Source organism: Xiphophorus couchianus, chromosome 6 (genome assembly GCF_001444195.1).
Source record: "Xiphophorus couchianus chromosome 6, X_couchianus-1.0, whole genome shotgun sequence".
Classification (NCBI taxonomy): domain Eukaryota; kingdom Metazoa; phylum Chordata; class Actinopteri; order Cyprinodontiformes; family Poeciliidae; genus Xiphophorus; species Xiphophorus couchianus.
Window position 1 is genome coordinate 5,373,270 of NC_040233.1, and position 22,049 is coordinate 5,395,318.

At 42.4% G+C, this 22,049-nt stretch overlaps 1 protein-coding gene across 2 annotated transcripts in view; it reads left to right on the forward strand.

Moving 5' to 3' along the window:
• The window catches only part of LOC114145903 (disabled homolog 1-like), a 66,592-nt gene that overhangs the window by 23,895 nt on the left and 20,648 nt on the right, over positions 1-22,049 (forward strand). For both annotated transcript variants that reach the window (XM_028019575.1, XM_028019574.1), the window contains exons 2-3: positions 25-655; positions 16,877-17,016. In XM_028019575.1, coding sequence (XP_027875376.1) covers positions 586-655; positions 16,877-17,016 — 210 coding nt within the window. In that variant the 5' untranslated portion in view covers positions 25-585. The remainder of the gene's footprint in view (positions 1-24; positions 656-16,876; positions 17,017-22,049) is intronic.

Here is a 22,049-nt window from a genome sequence, read left to right on the forward strand (position 1 = left end):
TATCTCTGTCTCCTTGCCTTGCAGTGCTGAGAGCTACAGACTGTGATGGGCTGCTAACCCACATCTGAAGTGCTCCAACAAAGAATAATATCCACTTCTGACCTATTCTGAAGAACAATATTTGATTCAGTCAGTGTTGCAAGTCTCCCCCAGGGGGATTGCTCCTGAGCAATAGGTGAACCTTCGTAAAGAGCAACAGTGGAAACCATGTGATACTTGACCTTCACTGTGAGAACTCGGGTGCACTCCGGAGGATGTCAAATCTGATCTGAAGCCGCCCCTCCAGAGGATCGTTCGGCTCATAATTCAATCGGTTCTTCGATGTTTTGCCTGGCGTCGCTCAAACGCCGCGGACCAGCAGTGAAGGGGCGCATCTATTGACGCCGGATCTTTATTTGTTGAGGAGTATCAGACACGTCGCCATGGATTTGACTGAGATTATCCGTACCAAAGAGCCGCTGTGAGAGACACGGAGAGCTGACGGAGGGCGAATCGAACACTGGGAGATCGAGGGGGGTCAGCGAGTGCGCTGCTAAACTCATGGTTGATCTGCTGTGAGCAGGACAAGGGACTCAGCGGTGGAGGATGTCAGCAGAGGCCGAGGTCCAGTCGGGTGTCAAAACCAGCCAGCGAAAGGAGTCCAGGAGGATCAGAGGTACGTTCAGTTCCAACAGAGCAATTTTTAAGTTTCGTTGACAAGATGGTGTCTGTTTAGTGAAGTGTTTCTCAATTCCGGTCCTCAGGCCCCCTCTGCCCTGCATGTTTTAGGTGTTCCCCTTCTGTCACACACCTGGATTGAATCTGTGGCTGATTAACAGGCTTCTGCAGCACTTGATGACTGCAGAAGAGATCATGCAATCATTTGGATCAACTGTTCTGGAATAGAGCCACATCTAAAACATGCAGAGCAGGGGGGCCTGAGGACTGGAATTGAGAAGCACTGGTTTAGTAGTACATGATGAAGCATAAGATGGATAAACGGACTGAGGCATTATTAGAGGCCCTGATTGGGTGAAGCATTAAGAAAAGGTCTTGGCTACGTTTTGTCTTCCCACGCACGATTATGACTAGAGATGAACCAAGAAATTGACTTATGACTGGAAACAAGTGACTTTTTTTTCCAATGACTTTTCCTGACCTGTCACTGAAACCCAAGATTGTGATGTTTTTCCAATCAGTAACTGTAGCTACATTTCCATTACAAAAGTTTCAGTATTTCACCAATGTCAGAAAAAAATGAATTCACAATTGCTTTGTTTGCATTAAATAAGAAACAAAATTAAAAACGCATGTTCAAGTAATTTAAAAACGTTACGCGCCATCATCCTCCATCATCCATCTACCACTACCTGTTGTCGTCTTTGTGGTTTGCACCAGTGGCAACAGCCAGTTGTTGAGCATATGACTGGGGTGATGTGAAAAAAGTGTTTCCGTTGCAGTTTTATGAAATAGACCAATTTCAGTATGGGCAAAAAAAAAAAAAAGCCCACCTCCTAGCACCAAAACCTTTTATCAAAAAACGAGTTTTTTTCCAAAATGGACGTGTTTCCTTCAAGTTGATTTTTGAAATGTAAAATTGCGCCTTTATATAGTCAATGGAAAAGCAGCTTATGTTTCCATCTGATTGCTATGCAATATTTGAAACTAACTCGTACGGCAATTGGGTAGAAACATATCTAATACCTTCTGTCTATGTTGTGAAAATGTGGTTAAAAACTGCTAATTAAAAACAGACATCCAGGGCCTGAAGAGGTATGTAGTTTTTATCTTTTTCCTCCACTTGTCTCATCTCCTCAATTAATAATGTCTGGACTGTGAATGCATGAAAAATATTCAGCTTATGGGAGCTCTTTTCAGATGGGTGTAAAACGATTAGGAATAGAAACAGGTCGGTAATCAACTGGCTGGTTTTGCTAGTCTGGCAGACAGTGAAGAAAACCCTGCACCTTGTTACAGATGGAGCTAAATAACATCAGACAAGGAGGAAAAGAAACCGCCACTCAGTCAGGTCCACTGAGAGCCTTCGTGTCTCATCTCAGGGATCCAGATGTAGTAACAGCCATCCCCATGTAGCCCCAGGGTTCGGTGGCACAGTGATTCAGGTGTCACAGACAGGGTAATTCATACCATGTCACCGCGGCGAACAGCATAAGTGATCTGATTGGAAGAGGCATCCTCTGCGCGCTGAAAGCTTGAACCGGGATTGGATTGGCTTTGAGCAGGAAGACGCAGAGCGCTACAGAAGGCGGGATTGTCTTTGAGGTCGACTGAACCAGCAGGAGCTCCAGCGTTTGCCTTCCACTTCTTCATCCTGCAGTCTTTTCCCCTCGTCTCTCCATCCACCAACAAAGCCGCTGCAGCTAGTTCAGTGGGTTTCGGCTATTGTGAGCTTGCAGTAACAAGGTCGCGGGGGCCAGGTCCTCGGTGGCTGTTTCACGAGTTCTGTCGGATCGCTCTGATAAATGGCTCGGCTGGAGGAGGGCCCATCGATTTGAGTTAAGTGGAGAGGTGGGGAGGGGTGACGGGGCGAGGGGGAGCAGCCGCCAGACGGCTCAGGAGAAGGGACTATCTGCACAAAGTATCAGCCTCTGCCTTTAACATGTTAATCACATGGTCCAGGAACTGTCACAAGCACTGAAGAGGTGATTTAGATCTATATGGAGTAGAATTGGGTCTGCATGCAGAATATATGTATGCAGATGGATATGTGGGTTCGGCCGCGTGGTGATTCTAGATGTCTTATTTGTGAAGGACACTATGAAGTCTGGCATGTGGAACGTACAGTGGTGTGAAAAAGTGTTTGCCCCTTATAGATTTGACTTTTTGTCACTTTTCTACGGCCAGGATTTTAACATGTCCGTTTTGGTTACTTGCGCAGATTTTAACGCATTATAATTTGAATAATTGATTGACTTTTATTTATTTATTCTTTTACATCCAATGATTCCAGCCAGACCCTTTGTATACTCTCGTTTCTGTAAATCTGACGCACGAGCGACGGACGACGGACGACGGAGCCATTTCTCTTGGTCAGCAAAAGACAACCTGACGGGACACTGGAAAAAAAAACTATTGTTGTTTTCAAGCTGTGCTAAAAGGAGTTGGCACAACAAGTTCAAGCCCAAAAAAAGCATTTCGATGCCAAACTTGTTGCGGATGTCCCCGACGCCAACGTCAGCGTCCTAACTTGACATATCTAAAGGATTTTTTTAAAGAGGTTCCATGAATAATCACTTGAAATCTGTGTAGAATGGCACTTTGCATCAATCTGATGGTTGAATAACCTAAGTAATGGATTAAAAACAAGAAATATATTTGCTGTTGAACTCCTATATTTATTAGATAATTTAGCAGTAAAATGGGTTTTTGAATTGAAAATTTTTCTTATTACGTTGATATGTAGTTTTTGATTAAAATGTGGTTAATTACAGACCCTGCAATTAACTCTATTAAAAAATTCTAATCGAGTCCCTCTACTACATTTTCCAGATCGTCAAACGTATGTTGAAAACAAGTGGCGGGAAATCTATCTGTTTAGAAATACACCACCCTTCTTGTTTAGTCATGAATAAACCGTAATTAATCAGTTTCATTTATAACACCCAGGCCTGATTACTGCCATATGTGCAGAATCAGGGAAACACTTACACAGAAGCGGGCTGCTGCTTTACCTGGTTCGGACCGCTCGCTGCACTCGGCAGAGCCGTGGATTTTGTGCTCTACCAGAAAAGCCAGATGAAAAACGTCTGGATATCAGTTTTTGACCTTGACCTTGAGTCCAAATGAGGTTATGCAGCGGCGCAAAGGACTCCAGCAACCCCACCTCTGATTGACTTGGAGATGCTGGGATTGGATCCGACGGCGATGCTGCGGCGTGACCTTAAATGGGCTGTTCATGCTTTAAAATCCTCCAATGTGGCTGAATTAAAACACATCTGTGAAAACAAGTGGACAAAATCTGTGGCTAGTTAATCTCAAAAGGGTTGGTGGCAGCTGTCAAGGATGAAACAATCAGTTATTGCGCTTAGGGGGCAATTGCTTATTCAGATACGATCAGATTGGTTTGGATAGCTTTTCCCCTTGCCATGATATACTAAGTTTTGTTTCTGCTCTTGTCTAAATGTATCGAGGACGAAGCCAAAACCAACCTGAGGTAAATGTGCATCTTAATGCTTTCTGACTTCCCCGTCCTCGTGACAACTCTCAAGGCTAGTCTCTTCAAATAAAGGCAGCAATCTAAAAAATCTAAAAATAGTGAAAGTATACTCCCAAAACTTCAACAGGTTGAACTGCCGGCAGAAGAATATTGCTAAATGGTTGAGAGTTGTTGGAAAGCCATAGAAAGGTAGTAATGTCTTTAAAAACTCATGTGCCAGTTGGCTGTGCGACTTTGTTTGAGAGTGTGAGACATGTTTTCTTTCTGCACATGCTGAGTCACTGGGATGCAGGTTTTTGTTTTTTTGTTCATGTAAAACATAGGAGTTGAAGAAGCTTCAGTGTTGTTGGGTCCCGTTGCTCTTCTGTGCCAAAGACAGAAGGTAAAGATTGTGACATTTAGACTCGTCTATTGTCTAAATGTGTCAAAGCCAAGGAAAAGTGTAATCTTTTTTACTATTAACAGCAGTAAGCCTGTCACAACAACAAATTTTGCTGGATGATAAATCGTCCCAAGGAATTATCGCGATAAATGATAAATGTGGATGTTTTGAGACCATTTCAAAGAAACATGTTTGTCATGTTGTGAAGAAATTCGGACGCAAATGCAGCAGGCAAAAGACAAATTCTGTTAACTTACAAAAATGCGAACAATTTCACAATGAAGATATGTAAAAAATAAAATAACTATTTTAACAAATTCAGTTGTTGCACAATAATTGGTGCCCTTTGTGAATGTCTTGTAGAGCTCCTCTTGCCTTTAAAGGCAGCATTTTACATGTCAACAGGTTGGAACATTTGGAGAGTTTGACCCTTGACCTCTTTGTATCTTCTCTCTGGATTGGAGACTTGATTACTCTTTTGATCCACGGTCTTCAGCTCAAGCTGCAATGTTTCTACACTGTCTCGGTCTGGAGGCTGCGATGGCCATAGAAGAGTGATAATTATGGTAACCCATACTTGTGTTGATTTGGCCGAAGGTTTTAAATCATTCTACATCAATGTATTACTTAAAAATGGTCTCAAAACATCAATATTATCGTTCATCGCGATAATTACTGGGACAATTTATCGTCCAGCAAAAAATAGGTGTTGTGACAGGCCTACCGCTGATGCCATAGACTTTAACAAGAGTCACAGGGTGTTGAAATGTGAAACAGTCCCAAAGCATCACAGATCCTCCGCCATGCTTGGGCATGAGGAGGTTTCCACATAATCATCTTTTGCTTCACAACAGACACATCCGAAGGGTTAGCTGCTTAAAACATCAATACTAATCATATCAGATTGAATCATCCCAGGAAGGTTTAGCAAAGTTTACTGCGACGTAGCGTTCTATTGCCTTTAAATGGTTGCTATGGTGACCCCAAGGTGTGTCTTTTTTTCTGCAACAGTAAACTTTATTTTTTAAGCTCCTTATCGTATGTGATATGGATTATGGACAAGAGGCAAACAGGCAAAAGTCTTGGACTTCGAGTTTATGTCACATTTTTAGCCAACCTGGTGAAACAGGAAGTTGTAGGATTCCACAACTTACTGTTTCCTAACCCTAACCCCATTAATTAAAATGTGAAATTTAACTAAAAAAAAAAACCCAAACTTTTTGTCACATTTGTTTTAAAGGTACTTCTAAGTGTTGCAATAATTTTGAGAACGGGATTTATTGTTTACCACAAAACAATGTGCTCTGTTTTTAGTGTATGTTGCTATTGTAGCAAAACTGATGACTATTAACGCATCTTCGCCAGGGACAGTAACAAATCTGCGGATTGATACTTAAACATCGCCACCAGACCTTTATGGTTTACGCTCAAATCCAGGTATGAATACTTTCAATACGTCAGTCAGTAGTTCCGATTTTATTTCAACATCAGAACGAACACAGATATTAATATCGGATTGGTGCATCTCTACTGAAAACATAAGTGACGGACATAATGTAGAGATTAGGGGAAGGAAAAATACCCCAGCTGTGGGGTGTAAATGTTATTCAGTTTCCATCCAACACAAATTATAACTGTGGCATCCGACCAAGAAAAGAAAATCCTGGCTTAGCCGTCCCTGACAAAGCGTCCTTAAAGAGGCTAGAACAGAGTAGCATACTCCTCAGCTATGAGTAATTGTCCAGTCCTGATAGCTGATGGATTTAACGTTAGTTTTGTTGTTCATGGCGTTTCCAGCTAATGGCTAAATATAGATTCCAGTCGGATCCTCTAATGCATCATGTGCTGCTTTCCCCCCTCCGCCTCCCTCTCTTTACTTCTCATGCAGTTCTAATGGGCCTGAGATGAACGCGGCACATTAACGCGATGCTGGACGCGCTCACTCGCATCGGGGACGCACGGCGGCGACGTCTGCTCTGTAAAAGCTAAAGTGCCGGTCGGTCCGCACGTCCATAGGACTTCCTTTCATGTGTGACTTTACTATCGCCATAGCAACTGTTGCTCTCCGACTGTAATCTGTGCACAAGAAACGTTTAAAAAAAAAGAGAAAAAAAGGGCAAACCAGAGGAAGACAGAGATAACGAGCTGACCAGACACTGAGGCAGCATGTCAGATGAAAGCCTGTTTTTTTTTTTTTTTTTTACATTGCCTGTTGAAGTTGGGACTGTCCGCCTTCCTCGTGTTCTGCTGCTCTGCTTTTAAAGCGAGCATTCAGAACTTATAAAGTGGGATTCTTTTAAAAGGTTGTTAGTGGGTCATGGGTTATATGCGGTAGATAAGCCGTTGTCAACATGACAGAGTTGGTTTGTCCTCTCTGAAGCAATAGCCATTTGCTTCAGACTCTTATTTACTGTTGTTCAGACATGAACCGCTTCCAACCTTTCAACAGCACCGCGTTTGAAAAATCGTGAACCATCCCTTCATGGCACAGAGGTACAATATGATGAAAATCCAGACCCACCCTCAGGGACGATGGTAATTTTTGAGCCGATTTGCTGTGTAAGGACAGGCTTGTGCCATCCACGCCGCTTCAGAGCACGCTTTGATCACGCCCCGTCAACTTCTCTGGGACTTTGTAGAGCCACGTGCATTTCTGATTGCTGAGACCACAAAGACAGGAGAGGGCAGATTAATTCACTAGTCATTTGTCACGCAGTAAAAACCTTGTTCGTACCTGCTCTGCTCTCCTCTGTTAGTCCAATGACAACCGAAATGTGTCAGTGTAATGTCTAAATTACCACCCCGGTGCTTATGCTCAAAGATTTATGATGGCAATCTGTCCAAGTCGGGATTAGCAACTTTAGATGTGTTGCTTTTGAAAAGTGCAAACTTTGGCAGAAGGAGGTGCACAGGGCATGTTGTTTTTCGGACAACTGACTATTAAAGGACGCTGCAGCTTCTCGTCTTCTGGCGTCCTTCATATTCAATGGAGTTTGATACGTTAGCACTGTAGCCTCCCCCATGGCTTTCTGTTACAGTAGCATGTGAAGATGTGAAACAAGAAAAAACAAAAGCCTTGTCAGCTCCTGCATCCATAATTTGGTCACCAGATAAGCCAGGTGGTGATGGATTGTTTTTGTGGCTGGTGAAATATTTTCCTCCATGAGCTCCACAGCAACAGAATCATTCACCTGGGGATAAATTATGAACAAAACAGAGAACTAAACTGGAATAACTAAATAAATAAAATGAGACAGTGACATCAAAGCAGCAGAACATTGGTAATTCCACATTCTCGATCCCAGTACATGCGTTCTATTCACAGAAAGAGTGCCTTGAAGCAAACACATACTTTAAAAATGCGTCCGAACCTGATGTTCTATGACAGCCTCTTTGTTTCCTCATGTTCAGACCTCAGTAAAATGTATTTTTCAGTATGACGGGATGATAGCAGGGAAATTGAAAAGTGAAACAAACGCTTTACAATATGGCTGGATCCAACTGAGTTTAGTGCCTTTCCACGAAAACCTTGCATGTCCTCTTCAAGAATGAAAATGTTTTTTTTCTTTACCTTTAAACTGTCACTGTCCCTTTAGCATTTAAATATGCATTGATATTTACATTAATTTTAACCTTGTGACCTTTTTCAACTGAAACACCTGGAGCAAAGTGAAACGCCTGACATGTTCCAAACGTCTCAGAGGCTGATGTGAACGCTTTAATCGATTTTTGAGCAGCTTTACTTTTCTATCAGAGCTGGCCTGAACGTAGGCAAGATGTTCCTTCCTGTAGGCGTTTGAAGTGGAAAGGTCACGGCTATAACAGACATGGAGCACCAGTTTCCCCACACATGAACAAAACACCCTTTACCAACTGTTTCCTTCACTATCTACCATTTATTCAGGTAAAATAACAGCCTTGCGGCGCTATTATCCAAAGCCCGCTCTCGACCAACACCCGTCAGCACAGAGCATGATACTCAGCTGCAGAAAACACCATAAAAAATAACCTCATGCCCCCAAACACCAGTTATTCAGGACAAGACTCTTACTCACTGAACCACACAGATACAAAGAGCTCCGTCAACCTGGACAGTTAATGTTGCTGAATCCTTTGTGTTGCTGCAAATCCGTTGATCAATGCCTGGGTTGCCTTTACAACGGCTCAACCTGGGTTAAGCTGAAAGGCTGGACAAGAAAACAGGAAAAGAAACGATAAAAACACTCCAGGAAACCACTCAGTCTCACCAGCAGGAGTTTATTAAGAAGTTCACAATACCGAACTTTTATTTTGATAGACTCCAAAGAGAATTTACTTGCCGTTCTCACCTTTACAAACTCAGAACTTCTTCAACCATCGCTGGGAACACAAGAACCTCGATACTGTGCTTCATTTTTAACATCAGCGAGGTTGAATGAGGGAACATCAGCTGCTGTTAGTGTCAGCAAATGCGTTTGCGTGTGTTTGCTGAGGCCTACAAGTTACGCCGCGCACACGGAGGAGGCAGATGGTGGGGACAGATTTTCCATTCTCGGATATTCGTTTTCTTTACCGCGTCTTATAGGCATCTGCTCCGATAGGGCTTACCTTGTGTTGCTTTTCCCTTTTCTTTTTTTTTTTTCTTTCATGAAATATGAAATCCTGTGTGCTGAGATACGGGAAATAATTGTGACCGTCGCAGCTTTCATGTTGATGAATTAAAATAGGATGGTGTGCGGCGTGTCCTGCCAGATGGGAGGGGAGAAGGGGGGCAGTGTGGACACCATGAGACGCTCTCAGAAAGGTTCCGAGGTTAACCTGCCTCGATGCTTGCATCCCCAACAAAAACTTCCCTGTTGCCAAGTCCTTATATCTGGGGGGGCACTTCTGACTCTCCATCTGTTACCATCTGTGCCTTCGCTGTCCCCGTTCTACTGTGGCAAGGAAAACCATTCAGAGACGGGCTCCGAAACGGCACGGAGCACGGCGAACAGTAAACGTTCCCTCTGTGGCCCTGGAGCACAGCTTCAGTGTCGGGTAGGGGATTACAATGTTTGAAACCCTTTGACATCCTGTAGTCTGAGCTGCATTTTTGAAAACTTTACTTTATTCTGTTCCAGTTTCTGTCATCATCTTAAGACATGAGGGCAAGAGGAACTTCTGCTAAGATAGAGTTGGGATTGGGTGTCTTTCCACCTGACAACTACAAACGTCAACGTCTTCCATTGGGATTTGTTTGTTGGAAACCAACAAAATGTAGCGCATAATTATGTACCGAAAGGATCATGATGTTTCATCGTTCACATTTTTTTCATGAATACCAATCTAACCTAGTTCGTACTTAGCCGTCGGCGTTTTGATACCGACAGATGAAATCTTCAGGAGCCTTCAGGACTCACCTATTCAGAATATCGTCCTCCTGTGTGTAACTGAAATACATTTTAAATCCAACTATTTCTAAGATATCAGAGGCTTGTTAGAGAACATTAGTGAAACAAAAAGCATCACAAAGACCAAGGAATACCATGGTAACTCTACAGACTTCAGGTGAGAGAGTTGAATGTCAGAACTAACCATCCGTCCATTGTCTATAGTAGTGGTTCCCAAAGTGTGGGGCGCACCCCCTACAGGGGGCGCCGTGCCATTGCAGGGTGGCGCAGGAAGCGGTATGGATGAATGGGGGGGGGAAAAAAAGGTTACACAAAAGTGTTTCCCTGTAAAGATGGTTTGTAGTGTGTTTTGTTGCAACCTGAACTGTGAAATAAACTTCAATGGAGTTTGAAAACAAAATATGTGTGTAGGTTTATGTCTGGTTGAATGATGCGTGTGCCCTGTTGATTCTTTTTTTTTTTTTTGGGGGGGGATTTTATTGTAACCAATTGGGGGCCCAGGAAATCTTTGGGAACCACTGCTCTATACAGCCTGTCCTCATAGGATTGCTGGTTGGCTGGTGCCTTTTGTCCAACAGTCACTGGCCAAAAAGCAGGGCATATTCAACTTGGACAGATTAGCTGATCTAACAGTCATAGTTTTTAACTGAGGAAGCCAGAGAGAACCCACACATCCACAGGGAGAACATGCAAACTCCATATAGGCTGGGATTTGAACCTAGGACCTCGCTGCAAGACAACATTACCACCAACTGTTCTGCAACAGGAAACCCTCAATAATTAATGTCTATGACTACATGACACATCTGAGCTAACTAACTAAATGTTGCTGCACATCTGTCATCTTACTTCAAACCTGATTTTTTTTTTTCTAGTGAGCCAAAAAAAATATATTGGTTTAACTAATTTTTACTCCTCTTAAAGGTGAAAAATATTTTTTTCCTAACTCGTGTTTTTTAAATATTTTATAATGTCAATTGCAATGAATGCTACGACCTAATGACCGTACAATGTCATGAAAACATAAGAACAAAGTCTATACATTTCACATATTGATTTTATGTAAAGACTAATTATGTATGACCTCAATCTTTGAATCTGGGGGTCTGAGTCTTTGTTAATCAGAAATAGTATGTAGAACACAATGTAGAGAACGTAGAATACAAAATATACCTTTGCCTTCAATAATTGTATTACTGAACCAAATGCATTCCCATGACAATATAAAATAGATGTGAAATCACAAATTAGTGATAAAATACTACGAATAATTATTTCTTGTTCTCCTCTGAAAAGAGCCGGACACCAGTCATACAGCCAGAGCTTTAATTAAACCTTATCCATGTGTTAGAATGGCCCAGTCAAAGTTCAAGTCTTGGGACTGAATTGAAAAATCTGAAGTATGACTTAAAGATTTGCTGTTCACAGATGTTTTCCTTCCAGTTTCACCGAGCTTATAATGTATTGTAAAAAGAATGGCCGAAGATGTCGGTGCCTAGAAACCCAAAACTGGGAGAGACGTTCCTCAACATAGAAATACAAATAAAGTGACAAAACAAAAAAAATTCACTTCACACTTTAAGGTTTAAATATAAAAACAAATCCTCTGTTCTGATGTAATCACATAGAATTCCAATAAAGCGTGCTGACGTTTCGGTTTGCATTGCGAATAAGTGTTAAAAAAAAAACAACCCCGCAACACCGAAAAGCTGGGGTATGAATACTTTTGCCCTGTGCTTGCACATCAGAACAGCAGGCCTCTGACCGCCGGTGTGTGGCGTCGCACGCAGCAGGCAACTCTTTGTCAGGCAAATCTCCAGCCTATTTCTTCACAAACAAAATCATTGTGAGGGCCGTTCAGCTCTGGCCTTCCAGAAAGCCGGAAGAATATACTGTATGTGTGTCACCTCCCTTCACGAGCGCTAACACAAACACACACACCTTCCCTTCCTCACCTCTTCGATCTGACAGAGTGCAGCAACATGAAACAGCATGCCCCTCAGCTCTTTGGTTTTCAAAATACAGCACGCTCGCTCTTCTCCATCTGAACCCGGAGCACGTAGCACACGAGTTACGCCATGCGCCGACTCGAGACACTAGCTCCCTTCGCAAGCTCTGCTTTTCTTTTTTTTAATGATCATCCATCTGTGCGTAAACCTCAAAATTTCTCCTGAAGTATTATTTGGTGGGTGGAGGGTGGGATGAGTGAAAGGCACGCTCGCATGTAAAGAAACAAAATGGCACGGAGAGTCTGGTTAGAGCTCATCTTGAGAGAGCTGCGCTGAATTGGGCCGATTGTGTTTAAAATGCAAGTGGAGCAGCATGCATTTTGCATTACATTAGAGAGCGAGTGAGTCAGGAAGATCAGGCAAGAGAGAGCGCACAACGCCGTGTGAATAGATTGTAGATACAGCAAGAGGGTTGGTTTGAACAACAGCGATCATCGCAGCGGAAACATTTCCCGTGCGCCTGCTGCTCTGCTTCTTATTCAGTCCGTCGATGGATCCTGAACGTCCGCGTCCGACTGTGGGCTGCTAAATGCACTGCGGAGTCTCCACGTACCGCGGGCCTCAAAAGTCCACCTTGTTAAAATTCCAGGTTTGGAGATCTTGATAAATAATTTCCAAACCTCTCCCATGATTGATGCAACACATGTCCAGTACAGTTCAACTGGGGGGAAAAAATCTGTAAAGGGGAGAAAGTCAAAGAATAATAAAAAAGCTGCTGTAGCGTCGCTGCAAGTGTGGACACCCTGTAACTAACTCCCTTCTTGAAAGGCCTTTAGATTGAACTTCTGCATTTGGGCTTATTCAGTTTACACCTGTCACCATTTCTGATGAATCTGTTGAATCAGAGATAAACTTTGGCCATTCTAGTAAATATTTGCTTGACATTTGCATCCTCTACTACCTAATGCCATAGTTTCCAGAGAGGTTACAAAAGATAATGATAATGTAACCATTAAAAGGTATCAGTCAGGAGATGTGAAAAAAACATTCCTCCGGGTATCCCCTCGAAAAGCTGCTAGGCCCGGTGCTAGGGATGCTAAGCCAGTCCTCTGCTGGGGCCCTCTGTGTTTTGTTAAAAAAAAGAAAATGGTAAAAGTTACCAAAATTTGGAGGTGTATGAACAGGGATCCGAATTTGGAAATAATAGCGTGTGAGGTCAACGGGTAGGAAGGACAACGCAAGTGGTGCGCACCACCTTGCGCCCAGTCCATCACGTCAACTATAGACCTAGCTTAACCCGTCAGTGCTGTCACAGCTACTGGAGTATAAAAAAATAGTTTTTTATATTGGTGTATTTAAAATAAACTATGCTTAGCCTGGTGGGGGGGCATGTAAAGCCTGGAGGCCCGCCAGGCTTATAATCAGTGATGGCATAGTTACTTTGAAAAGTAACTTTAATCAGATTACTGATTACTCCTTGAAAAAGTAACTTAGATTACAGACTACTTGATTTGGAAAGTAACTAAGTTACATTAAAAGTAGCTTTTTTAGTTACTATCAGCAGCTGCTAACAACAACAACGCTCCGCCTCCTGTGAAAATGACATTGATCTTTGCCAAAACTTAACTGTAAGTAATTTTATAAAGGCAACATCTACAATGTGTCTCCACTTATAAGGTTGAACAGAAGAGGAGATTTTTTTAATGGTTACAACAGTACAAAAAAAACTTTAGTAATTTGTGCGTGTTTTTGTGTGCTCTACTATTGTCTGGAAAACTGAGAAGGATTTTAAAGCCCCTTTATCTCGACATCATTCACAGCAAATATATTACCTGTCAAGTTTTATCAAGTCTGGTTTCCCACTTGAAAGGGATGGTCTGTACTGTGAATCTTAACTGGATTTCACTCCAAGAGCCTTCACTTTAGCTGATCCGTCTTTATTTTTATATGATGGTCATCATAGTTTTTAGCCTTCCAGCCACATGGGTGAAAAACCTCAAAAGAAACAGAAACACATCTATTACATTTTGAAATTAACAATATAAATACATTGTGAAATAATCAGATTTCCACCCCTTTAAACCAATTATTCCAAAAGTATATTAGCAAATATTTTATAGTAAAATTCAACACCAATAAATTTGCATATTTATCAACATTTCTTAAATATATTTAGTCAAAATTCTATTCAACATTTATTCATTTTTTCACTTTCTACCATAAACAATAAACACCAAGTGATTTGTTTTTTAATTTATTTGATTTGAATATTAAAACTGTTCAGTACAACAATCAATCAGAGTCCATGTGCTGCTCCAATGAGACTCGGGAAATAAGGAGCCGCGTTGTGAGGCTTACCGGCCGTCCTTCACATTTCGTAGAAAACTTTTGCACAGTTCTGAATTCATGTGCTACCAGCACTGTTTGCTGTTTGCTTCCCATGCGGTGGCACTTCTTCAGACAGGAGTGACGGGTCAGTCACACCACAAGTACCTGCGCTCTCTGATTGCTAGGAGTTTGAGTCCACCTGGTTCTCATCGCTAACCAGAAGAGAAACTGCAGAAAGGTGCAACAGAGGGGAGTGGCTACCCGGCGGTTCGCCAGAACATTAACAAAGACACAGCGGGACGGATCATCCGGGGAATGATGGACAGGGAGAGTCTGACTAAAACTAACTGGATGCCAAACAAATTCTGGGATTTATTATGTGTCTCTGCTTGTTTCCAAGCCCAAATGAGCAACTTCACGTTCAAAAACGAGCCCAAAACAGCGCAACCAGCGACTCGTTAAATTTGCAAGCGACTTTAGAAAATAAAACAAGCCCAAAGCCGCTTGTGATAATCGGACTTGGTGGAAGAAACTCAAAATAGTTCCTGTTTTTCCACCAACAAAATGCGCACCTCCCTCCATTGTTTACGTTTCTGTCGCTGCTGATACTGTCGTGTAGAAACGGCGGTCTCTCCCCAAGACTCATAGAGGAAATACAATTAAATTACGAAAGAAAATAGTAACGCAAAGTGATTTCGATAAGTAACTGTATTCTGACTACTGGATTTGAAGTAGCAACGCGTTAGATTACTCGTTACTGAAAAAAGGGGTCCGACATCAGTAACGCGTTACTTTGTAACTTTGTACTGACATCACTGCTTATAATGCACTGATTCCTGTACCAAATAGGCAAAAGATGGATTCTACTTTCCAAAATGGATGAAACCACCGTATGGAAATCTTCCAAGACTCTTGACAGTAACAGTGAAGGGAGCTGCGGCAATTTGGAATAAGTAGTAATTGTGTTCCAGATGTGACCACGACTCTTTGTATTCCCAGCACGTCTACACTAGAAGTCCAAGGTAGACGCATCTTCTCCCAAAGAAAACATACAGGCCTTCCTTACCAAGATCTTATTAGAGACTGTGTTACTGTTTCAAAATAGCCAAGTCAGAACCTTTGGGTCAGAATTCAGGAAGATAATTTTGGCACAGAAACAGCCCTGAACTGAGAACTTCCCCTCAGACAAAACAGAGGAGTTTTGTCTGAGGGGATGAACAGCAGCAGTCGGCATTGATCCGCTGGATGAGTTCGGAACAGAGGAGCGACGCTGAATCAGACCCAGATTTGACGTTCACTTAAGAGACCGAAATGACGGAGCCATCATCAAACCCTCCCCCATCTGTTGAGGATTGTGGTCTCATGAATAAGTGAGAGGAGACATCCACTTGCATTTGAACTGGTTTTTTTTTTCTTCTTCCTCCATTTTGCACGAGCTCTTTAATTTGCTCCGTGCTGTTTTCTGATGTTCCTTTTGGAAAATGCGCGGCTTGGAAGAAGAAATTCCCAACGGTTTGATGCGACATAGTTGGAAAATAAAGTCAGTTTTGGGTGGAATAAGCTCATTTTAGTGTAACTCGGTCTTGGAGCGGAGCCCGAGAGTTGCTGCTGAGGATGTCTACCTTGTTCGCTTCAAGTGCATGGATTAGCAAGCCTCTTTAAGGCCGCTGCTAACTGATGTACAGGATGGTCTCGTGACCTAGATTTTGAGAGCGGAAGGGGCCTAAACTGTTCAAATTCTCCAAGGTGCTGCTGGTTGATTGATTTGAAATTCCGCCGTCTCCCTGTGTGACGGCCTGTTTTTGTTTTTTTAACCTCCCTTCTCCCGCTCGACTTTATGAGGGGTTGGTATACATTTTTGACGTGCGAGATGGCGCCCAAGGCTCGCGCCTCCACATGTAATCAAAACGGCGCGTCGGCAGACTGCGCGGTGACAAAATGGGGAAAAAAGGTGTCGGTGTCAAGGAGATGTCAGGGCGGCTGCGGAGACGGAATATTCAGCGCCGAGGTGGAGAGGATGTCAGCGGAAAGCCTTAGGCCATCCAGCCACACACTCGTGACAGCCCTCCCCTTCCCACCGCCGCCACCCGGCATCCGTCTCGTGGGGAGGGCTTCGGCGGATTGTGGGTGAGCGCTGGACCGAGATAATTCCTCTCAATAGGAACCAGTCAGGCTGGTTTGTCACCAGCAATAGCACCCATGGGAACCACGGGACATGGGTGCAGGAAAAGGAGTGAGTTCACCCCCAGCCCAATCCCCCTCAGCCTCCGTTTTCTTTCTTTTTTTTTTTTTTGAATGCCTTACTGAGTGATAGCTCATGGTAGTGTCGTCAGCGTTTCCCGGCATTTTCCTATTTGTCCACCCGCTTTGCCCAACTTCATTCCAATTTCAGCTTCAATCTTCTCCTTGTCTTTTCTCTCGTCGCATTTAATTTGCTATTCACTCTGCATTTCCTATTCCATAAATATTTATGCAAGTGAACACACACATACACCCCCCCACACACACGCACGCATATACACAGTATGCTGGCGCCAACGTGGCGTGATACTAAACGCCGTCGAAATTGAAGTGAGCTCACACATCCTAATTTCCAGTATTCACTCCCTCAGTTTCATTTTCTGATCTTTGTCTCGGGGATTTTCTTCCTTTTTTCCCCCCTTTTTCTTTAACTCTCACTGTTTCACTGCAGGTCAGGACCGCACGGAGGCGGGGCTTATTAAGCGTTTCCGTGGAGATGGCGTGCGCTACAAGGCCAAGCTGATTGGGATTGATGAGGTGACAGCCGCGCGCGGGGACAAGCTGTGCCAGGACTCCATGATGAAGCTGAAGGTGAAAACTTCTCTATGGGTTTATCTCTCTCTGCCTCTCTCTTCCTCTATTTGTGTGTGTGTGTGTGTGTGTGTGTGTGCGTGTGTGTGTGTGTGTGTGTGTGTGTGTCATTGAGGTTCTCGTCATCTCGGTCTGATTTGGAAAAGGCTTGCTCGAGCGTGACTGTATTGTCTTTTGAGTGAGTCACACAGGAGCTGTCCTCTCCTGTGTGACTCACTGAAACTGTATGACTGACCTGCTGGGACACAGGAAGGACCAACTATATCAATTCTTCGTTTTCTTTGAAACATAATGGGGAAAAAAACAGCTACTGAGGTTCGCTTGGCGTCCCTCCACTTCACTCCTCTTCTAGTTAGCTGTTTTAAGTTTAGCATAGCTCAAAGCCCTTCGCATTAATTCGCACAAATATTATTTTGTGACCTCCGAGGCAAACTGGCTCCGCATCCTAAGACGCTTTGAGCCGTGCATGACTTAAGTAGAAAATCCCTCACCCCCCTGTAGCCCCCGAAGCCCCAGCTTCCCCCAACTTACCCCCAATTAGTCTGTCTCCTCCGTGTTTTCTCGCGTCTCTCACTGACTGCTATTTTTACAACAAAGTCCGCGCTGTTCCACTTGTGGCACATGTGCGAACTGCGATAACGTGACCCAGATAACGTTATAGCAGGCCAGTGTTCTTTGCAGATTGTTGCAAAGTGAATCAGGTCAAATCCAGCCCCATGGTAAGAAGCAGTGCATGTGCTTTAAACATAGAAGAAGCGCATGTTTAGCAGTGTAAATAGTTGGGGTTTTTTCTAAGCCACACCGAAAATGAATTAAAAGTTAACCGAAAGGGGAGAAAATGATAGGAGATGGTGCCAGATTTGAACCATGTGACTCACTTGGAGCACCTTGACCTAACTAATAACAGGGTTAAGAAAATACAATACCAACTACCAAAGAAATGTTCCAGCTGGTTATATAGCATTTTGTATCCTGTTTGTTACATAAATCTTTGTAATTATAGATGCACTGATTGTTGATTTTATGGCCAGTTGTCATTTTTTTTCTCTTTTTTGCACAATTTCAGATGTAAAAAATGGACGATAGCAGGACAAAGTTCAGATTTACTGTCGGGTTTAATTGTTGTTTAACTTTAACTTAGGCTTAGAGTATATTCACTTACAAATTTATAAATTGAGCAAAGTTTCATTGCACCGCTCCAATGAAAGACATAAAAACAATTACTGAATGATTTATTCACGCCTCATTGTATCTGTAGAAACATCTTAAGAAGGCAACGCCACGTTTTTAGAGACGGAGCAGCTGGTGTTACGCAGCTCCGCAGTGAAACACAATTTTCTAAAACTTAGACAAAATGAGAGGACAGTTAAACTCCCTCTAGTGTCTTATATTGGACTTGAGCATAATTAGCAGGATTATCACAGTTTGTGAAGTTAGCATTGGCTGATAAATAAAACTGGAGTCACCAAATGGAGAATGAACGTCCATACAGAATACAGTTTTCTTTCTAGAAGTTTCTTACACCATTTGTGGTCTTTCTGCATTCGTCTTCAACACTTTGTTCATACCGAGCCCTCTTCCCTCGGTAACAACGTCCACACAGAGCGGCTCGGTTTGAGCACAGTCTGTTGGACTTTAGGCGTTTTGTGTCTGCTGATTAGAAAAAGGCGGCGTTTCTTGGCTTTCAACCGGCCGATCACCGATCATGTGTAAAACCATCCCGTTCCAGTCGGCGACCAATTTCTTTGTGCGTCTCTGAAAATCGCACTCATGAATGTTTATGTTTTCCGCGTGGCAGCAGGGCGGCTCCATTAACCGATGAACAATTTTCTCTTGGTCTGAGAAAATCAAAGCTAAATTACTGGGTATAAAACAAGCAAGGAGAATCTTTGATCTGATGTCCAAGTCTGATCATGAGCGCATATAAATACTGTAATAACTGACAAGCTTATGAAAGCGAAAAATAAAAACCTCAGAAAAATATGTTGAATGATAATATTCGCTTATTAAAGTAGAGTCAATCACGCCTGCAGAGTTGATCTATGATCATGTCATCATTCATCTGGGAATAATCAATACAGAACGGACCGGGCGGTACCGGCATCCAGGGCCGGCGGGAGAATACAATACAGTATTGAGATTACGCACAAAGCTGCCCTGAAGCGTCTCCTGTATGAAAAATGTTAAAACTACAGTTCATTAAAAATAATAATAATAATAAGAGTGCAGTTATGAGCCGTCAGTATCTTAACTTTGATGTGTAATTTTGTGGAATCTTTTCTGATAGGAGGGCAAAAATGTCATGATGAAAACGCGGAGGACCCAGGTTGAAAGTGAAATAAAGATCATTTAATGGTGAAATGCAATCTCGAAATCCAAAATCCAGGCAGCACAGATGAGGAGACGCACAATGCTCAGAGCTGGTAGCAACTGGTAGAAGCAGGCAGCTAAACAAGACAGGAACGACAGACTGGTACGACTGGGACCCGACAAGGACACAGAGACGCAGGTGGTATTAAATACACAGAGGGTAATCATGGAACGAGACACGCCTGGGAACAATCAAGGGGCCGACAGGACAACACAGAGACTCAAAAGACACAGAAACCTAAAAACAAACACTCAGAAAAACTCAAATCCTTACAAAAAAAATTGCAAAATTGGATAAAGGATTACTTTGGCCTTCACTTATATTGCTGGAATGTTGGATCGCTGACTTCCATTACAAATTTGCGAAAATATTTATGTTCTGCTAATGTAGAAAAAGAGAGAAATCTGCTAATGCAGTTTTATAGTAATACGTCTACTTTGATGTGGCTGAAAAACAACCTCGTCCTAGAAAAAACTCATTGAAAAACGAGCTTTTTAAAATGAATTAATTTTTTTTTATGTACAATTTTATGGCTAACGGAAACTCAGCTACTGTTTTACTTTTGAAACAGATATTTATGGGATGGATACACTGTATATCTTAACTTTAAATACACTTAGACAATGTAAGTAACTGAGTGCAATAATGATACTAACCTCTCAGAGATTTACAGTCTTTTAAAATGGTCAAGTTTACCATAGGTGGCCCTACGCTGACTGACCATAGAAACCTAATAAACACGTTAAATACGACCTGTTTTTACCTCCTGATTGATTCCCACTGAGTTCCCCAATAAAACCTGCATTATTTAAAATAATGTTGGGCTGGAGTTGGACTCTAAAGACTAATCTCTTAATGTCTATTTAGTTGAGCTCCGCTCTGAGTTTGGTCTTGAATTGATTCGTGCAGGAGACTTGATTAATAAAATATGATTTCTCATTGGGTAAAAAACTGAAACTATTTAAACTGGTGATTCTGGAGGAGGAAGGCGGGGTGGGATTTATGGAAAGTCGCACATGAGCCTCTTTGCAGGGAGACTGGTTGGATAAATTGCTCTTGCAAAGAAGACTCTTATGCGTGGCTTCTTTACGTTTCCCCCCCACTGGCATTTCTAGAGCTTTAATGTGTGGGAAAACCCCAAAGGAGAGGCAGTACAGCCAGAAGGCAAACCTTCACCCACATCCCGTCCCGGGGGATATGTCCAATTAAACAACTTTTTGCTGCCTTGATCTGACATTTCAGCAGTGCCCTCCATATAACTCCGGCAGTCACAAGCCAGAAGCCAGTTACAGTCAATGGAGCGGTCGATACAGACCTGCTATTATCTGGACAGGGGATAGAGGAGGGAACAGGTCTGTATTGAGCTGCTTCTCGTTGCCACTGGGACTAATCCACAGAATGGAAAAGCCGATGGCTGACTGACAACACCCCTCAGCGCTTGTGCCCACCTACCTCTTTCTCTCTCACTGCTTACTCGGCTCTCAATCCTTCCTTCCTTCCTTCTTTCTTTCTTTTTAAAAAAAAATGTTTTTCTAGTTGTATCATATCGCCCCAGCTCACCGGTTTCCCAAAAGAAGACCGTTCAAGAGCGTTCATTCCTTCTGAAATGAATAAAAAAAATGTTACATAGAGTTTACAAGGTTTTACTATTAAACATCTAACAGCATGGTGCGCTTTTATGTTGAGCGACCCGGATTCAATAAGTTTGCAGAAACACTTTTTGCTGCCTTTTGTGTAGGGTTGGGCGATACGGACTCCAAGTTTTATCACAATATTTTGTGGTACTATTGTGACAACAACAAAAAGTGACTATTTATTACTTATTTCTTTGGTAACTGTAGAGCTGTGATAGCAGCAATTCTAGCCTCAAAAACACAAATATCGCTCTTGAAAAACATTCCCATTTGTAAAACGCTTCTTTAGGAGACCAGTCACATAAAAAAATGTTTAGTGACACTCATTGAACAAAGGAGAGGAAAATAGTAAAAAAAAAAACTAAAAACAATCCTGACATTACGGGCAGTTTTGGAGGGTCTCAAACATCATTAATTGGAATTTATCGTGCCAACAATAATTCAATGTTCTTATAAGAAACTTATCACGATAAATGATAATCAATGCGATAAATGCCCTCTCTTAATTTTGGGGTGTGTCTCTACCAAGTCTGGACATCTAGAGACTAAATAATTTTTTAGTCTAGGCTTTGATTGGGTTAGGGTTCTAACAGGTACACATACATCAGCTTTGATCTAAATCTTCTATGAAATGATCGTGTTGAGTTTCATCTGCCCAGTCTTAATGATTTTTTTGGTTTTTATTTAGGGATATCAGAACAAAAGACTACAAATGCACGTCACGTATTTTAGGTTTTATTTGTAAAAAGTGTTGACAATTATTTATCATTGTCCTTCCAGTTCACACACACGAGCTGCGTTGTGTTGGTCAGTCACATAAGGTTAAGGCCATCTGTTCCTCAAGGCTCCGTTCTCAGCCCTCTCCTTTTTTCATTGTATCTTCTTCATTTTACAAAAATCCTTGAAATTATTTCCACTGTTATGCAAATTACTGTTCGATGTATCTCCATATAAAACATATTTGCTATTCATCTCTCCCTAAAGTGCCTCGACACATCAAAGCTCGGACGGCCATGAATTTTCCAAGT